This window comes from Leuresthes tenuis, unplaced genomic scaffold (genome assembly GCF_036924035.1).
Source record: "Leuresthes tenuis unplaced genomic scaffold, fLeuTen1.0.hap1 SCAF_4, whole genome shotgun sequence".
Classification (NCBI taxonomy): domain Eukaryota; kingdom Metazoa; phylum Chordata; class Actinopteri; order Atheriniformes; family Atherinopsidae; genus Leuresthes; species Leuresthes tenuis.
In genome coordinates this window covers 8,935,049-8,940,734 of record NW_027325358.1, presented here as the reverse complement: position 1 = coordinate 8,940,734, position 5,686 = coordinate 8,935,049, and the positions used below count along the sequence as shown (strand labels likewise).

Sequence of the window (5,686 nt, the reverse complement as noted above, 5' to 3'; positions counted from 1 at the left end):
ACAGAATAACATAACAGCTCCATCAAATCATAAAAAAATGTTGCTGTTGCCTCACTGCACAGTAAAATGATAACTGAATGTGTACTTTCTTGCATTTATGATTCTTTCTTCACATTGTTGTCAATCACATCACAAGAGTCAATTTCCATCTCAGAGGCAACAAACACAGATTAGGTATCCATTCAGTGGGGTTTTCACTGTGCACCCATGTGTGTGTTGAGCCTTTAAAATACATTCTGACTGCAGATTCCTAAATGTTTCATCTTCCTCTTATGTTAGATAGGCATTTATGTGTTTATTAATCACTATTAAAAACATTTTTTTTTTGACTCATCCAACTTGACCAATGGTCAGATGCTCCTTCTGGCATTGGCTCACTTTACATTGCAGTTGAAGAATATCACTGGAAACTTTTGCTGGAATGTATAATTGTTTTATACACCAGTTTAATTCAGTCAAAAACGAGCTTAAGAGTATTAAGTCATAATGGTGCCAGCATTATAAAAGTGTTTACTGAAAGAAGAAAAAAGCAGTGTCCTACTTTAAGCCAAAAAAAAAAAGTACATATTTAGCAAACTGATGGCTACAACTTTAGTTCAAGTAGCATTGTTCAATAAACTATGTTGGGGAACTTTCTTTACTGTGTAAAATGTCACTTTAACGAAAATATGATGAAGGAAGTGGTTATGTTTATGTTTATGTATTTAGCAGACGCTTTTATCCAAAGCGACTTACAAATGAAGATATAACAAGCTATATAAAAAGCTAACAATAAACTATATAGAAGGAACCCACTAGTCTGACTCTGTCAGAGGTGACAGAGTAGAGATAGGGTGCAGGCGGTTAGATGGTTTCTGGCTGGTTTTGCTGATTCATCTTCCAGCTGCAGTTCTTTGAGTGACTCAGCTTATTTTCAGCCAAGTTGTTAATCACATTGTGGCAAAACGATCTCATGACATCTCATGTCATAAAATGTACACGTTGGACTATGGAAAAAATATGTAGCAATTCTGCAATAAAGGCTTAATAATTGTACAATAGTTCAACTGTCCTTCCTCAGTTTTCTACTCCAATACAGCTGAGTGCCACCGATGATGTTTCCACTTCTGTCTCGATGTGAGGACACTGACGCTGGCAATGATGTTGACAGCTGACCATGTAGGGGGAAGAGGGGTTAGAGGGTGACAGCAAACTAGTCCTTTCATTTCTGTGCTGCTGCAGTAACTTACTTTTCTACTTTGCTTCCACCTGCCAGCAGTTACAGTTAGGAGTTAAAAGTACATGGTTAGGATTAGAAACCTCTACATTGACACAGACTACACAGTTTAATTGTAATTTATTACAGCACCTGTAATGTGACACGACGCTACACTGCAAAGCCTAAATTGTGAAACTACTTCAAACTACTTTACATTTGTTCCTGCAGTGCAATTTCTGGTGAGACTAGAGTGTGTGCAGTTCAGTATATTTTGGCTTTACTTTTTTATAGTGGCAGGAAATGACCATCATAAAATTACCATCTTTATAAAGTTATATTTTCAAAAGTCATTTCAGTCCGCTGTCATCTAAGATTTACTGACGTTTGACTTTATATGTTGAGGGAGCTAGAACTCAACAGAAGAGGCCATGTGATTCAGGAATCAAAGAAGCAAATCAGTTGATCGGTGAAATAAGCTCTAAGTCAGTTAACTGTAAACCACTGTGGGGGAAAGCAGTATCATGAAATACAACCACTTAAGACAGTGAATAACCAAATAATTTTTTTTTTTTTTTGAATAGAAGATTAAATTATCTCTTCATTTACAAAATGTTTAAGTATTTTAATGTCTAATAATCACTGCTTTGGAAAACTATAAATATAAACAACATTTAAAGTAAAATTGGTCAGAAATCAGTAAAATTTAAACCTAAAGTTTTTCTTTCCTGTGCTGAAAATATCCAAACCCTGGCATGCACACTTTTCATCTCATTTTCTCGATGGATTATTTTTACTTAAGCTCTCAAGCCTGGATAAGAGACAATCAGGGAGGCTGTCTTAATAAGGTCCCACTTAAAAAGATCTAAGTCATATGTTCTGAATCACACCAATGGCAGTGTCAGTGTAATACATAAACAACAGTGGCACGGTAGTGAGAAAGAAAAAAACAACTAAATAGATTAACAGTAATGAAGAATGCAGTCATGCACTCTGGCAGTCCTCAGAGGACAGTTGCAGAGATGTCTTTATTTGATCTTTTCAAATGTGCTCAAAGCAGAGAAGTAAACATTTGTTCTTTTAGAAAAAAACAGAGGTTTGGTGTAACATGAAAATATTTCAGATCATTATTCATTAAACAAACAAAACACCTTATCATATTGATACATGTGTGATAATGAGGCACCACACAACAATACTGGACTCTATTCAGTTATTTACACAAGAAAAAAGCATCAGCCCTTCTGGCTAGAAAGATGAAAATCACGACTGTATAAACATTTTCACGTCTTTGTGACCACTATATTAATGCGTCTGTGTGTTTTTTATCTGTGTGCGAGCAGCAGACATAAGCGAGCAATGAGGTGTTTGGTTTTCACTGTGGATTTAAGAGAGAGGAAATTTCTGTGACAAAAAATAGAATTAAGAGTAGACGGACACTTGACCAGAGGGAATCCAGCCATTTGAGAAAGCAGGCGGGTACTCACACATACTCACACGCACGCAGACAATAAATAACGGACAGTTGGAATAAGATGCAGTAAGCCCTCCAGCTCCCCTTATCAGAACACAGGTGCATACATTACACAGTTTGTCTCATCTTTTTCTTTCACACACACAGACATGGGCACACAGTGAATGCTTCAGTGGGTGCCCATATAACTCCACAGTTACACATTCCATCTGTTTTCTCAGAGGGGTGAAGACAATGTAAATGCATGTCTGGAAAAAGACATTCCCTGTGTTACCCTCTGCTTTATGTTCACCAGAAACCGTGTCCTGATGACATGTTTCTACTGCAGCTCCCAGTTTAGATCCTTTTCAGCATCAGTCAAGGCATTTAATCAGATATATGACTTTGTGGTTCATCAAGATGGTTCATTATCTGTTTTTTTTTTTGGGTGAAAAAGTTTTGCTACTTAAACAGTAAGCAAGGAGCCCCTTTGTCCCATTGGTCCTTATGTTGAGAGTGTGACGTAATACAAAGATGAAGAAAAAACAACAAAGAGACAAGGAGAAAAGATAAATACAATTGATATTACAAGCAACAATTGTTCACAGAGATTGTCAAGGCCTTCGCATTATATTGAATGAATGTAGTGTGATTACAAATAACAGCGTCTCTGTAAACCCAAGTATTTCCTACGAAGTTCATCCAAGCACAGCCACTGTGGCAGCCATGCATCACAGTAACTGTAAAGTCATTTATCCTATTCAAATGAAGAGGGAAGAAATCAGAAGGGAGGAAAAACGAGCTGAATCACACATCAGAGTACAAAGCAGTCTGAAAGACATAAGATTCTAGCTTGCTCTGTGGATATTATCAGGTTGTCCTTGTAATTTAGTCCCCTTTTCTCTGTTCTGTTAAGTGTCCTTTCATTTCTAATGCAACCTGAAAGTAAGGGTGTGAAAGCAACACAGCCAGCACTCAATCAAATCACTCAGAACATTTAATCTCATGTCTGCAGGGTAAAAGGACTTTTGCAAACCCAGCCATGCAGGAACCCCTCAAAAAGAGCGTTTCCATGACTTACAGAGGATCTTCTGGAAGGCTCTGCGGAAGTCCTGGTTGAAGATGGTGTAGATGACTGGGTTTAGTGAGCTATTACAGTAGCCGATCCAGAAAAAGAACTTGAATAGAGTGTCAGGGATCTTGCATGGCTTGCGGCAGATTCCATACAGGCTGTAAGAGAAGAAGAATGGGAACCAGCACACAACAAATACACCCATGACAACAGCAAGGACAAAGGTGAAGCGCTTCTCCCGAGCCGCTGAGACTTTCTTCCGATTGACGGTGCTCCTGCGTTTGCGACGAGATGAGAAGAGTTCCATAGATTTTGAACTGGACCGTGACTTCCTGCTGGAGTATTTTGAGGCAGAGCTGCTCTTTCGGCTGGATTTGCGGTCTTTCCTGTCTTCTTGGTGATGTTTTGAGGAACTCGTACTTTTTTTAGGCTTCTCGTCTGATGAGCTGCTCTCTTCAAAGTCATCATCGTGGTCAGTCGGTGGATGTTTTGGCTCATTTGGTAAAGGGGATCCAACTGCCTGCTCTTGGCAGTGCCCATTCTGGCGTTCCTGGTCCTTCATACTCCCTACTGGGGTAGACTTTAAAGACCCCCGTATGCCTGGTTCATTTTGGTCCATTCCATTCTCCAGAGGAGAATCCATATCCCTCTTCTTCTCTGACAATGTCCTCGTCCTGGTTTTTGCCACTTGGTAGATCCGAATGTAGACCAAAATCATTATAACACAGGGGGCAAAGAATGATCCAATGCTGGAGTAGAGGATGTACCAGGTTTCATCATTCAGCATACATTGGGGACTGGCCTCGCTGCTGCTCCTGTCCATCGATATCAGTGGAGGGAAGGAGATTACGGCTGAGATCAGCCAGACCACTACAATCATGCATTTCACTCGTTTGGGTGTTCTCTTTAAGTTATACTCTACTGCCTGTGTCACTGACCAATACCTGTCCAAACTAATTGCACACAGATGAACAATAGAAGAGGTGCAGAATAAAACATCCAGAGCCAGATAGAAATCACACAAGATTTTGCCAAAATACCAGTAGCCCATAAGTTCATTTGCCAGAGAGAATGGAATGACCAGAGTTGCCACCAGTATGTCTGCACTAGCCAGGGAGACCAGAAAGAGGTTCTGAGGAGGTTTAAGAGCTCTGCTCGTTAAAACGGCGATAACAACTAAGACATTACCGACTATTGTAAATAAAATAAGAAAGCTGACAAGTCCAGCCAAACCCCAGATAGCGAGCTGACCGTACTGGCTCTCAGATGTGAAATTAGAGGAGGTATTCTCTGCTGCTATCCTGTCCTCAAAGGTGGAGTTATTCAAGAAATCCATATTTATTCAGTGTATGACTTTCAAAGAAATAAAATGTGCGTTCATATGCTTAAGAGATATCTGAAAGACTTGAGCGTATATTTCACCACAGAAATTTCGCTACATCAAATTATCTTCTCTTCCCCACCTGCAATCTTCCACATCCTGCTTGTAAGACTCTTCTTTGGGTAAAAAAAGAGTTGAGAGGAAAGAGTCCCATATGAAAGTATTTTAAGTCCTTATTCCAAAATGCGCACGCTGCATAGTAGCCACATTTCCAGGATTAAAAAGCGGCTCTCTCCTCACCGCGTCCTCCATCCCGACTGCGCCTGCATCTCTCCACCTCCGCCTCCCTGCCGGGTCCTGAGAGAGATTTGTAAGAACCACGTGTCTTTTTTCTTCTTCTTTTTTTTTTAGATTAGAAATAACAAGCTGGGACCTGCTCCACCCCGGAGGAGAGCCGGGAACGTTCATTGGAGGAACATTTTTAAAAAGCATGTAAATAAGCAAGAACATTTTAAACAGTTGTAGCTGACATTATATTAGGAAACACAAGATCAAATCATTGTAGGCTGCTGCTTGTTTAGTGTGTAACCAGTTAATCTTAAATGTCTCTGCAAACAGCCCATCACAGGATCTCTTTACTGATAT

At 39.7% G+C, this 5,686-nt stretch overlaps 1 protein-coding gene across 1 annotated transcript; it reads right to left on the bottom strand.

Annotated features, from left to right (window-relative positions):
- Nucleotides 1–2,181: 2,181 nt before the first annotated feature.
- adra2c (adrenoceptor alpha 2C) lies at nt 2,182–5,349 on the bottom strand. Its single transcript, XM_072383775.1, has one exon. It carries the CDS (start codon nt 5,054–5,056, stop codon nt 3,704–3,706), a length of 1,353 nt encoding a protein of 450 aa, XP_072239876.1. The 5' UTR covers nt 5,057–5,349; the 3' UTR covers nt 2,182–3,703.
- Between the last annotated feature and the right edge of the window lie 337 nt (nt 5,350–5,686).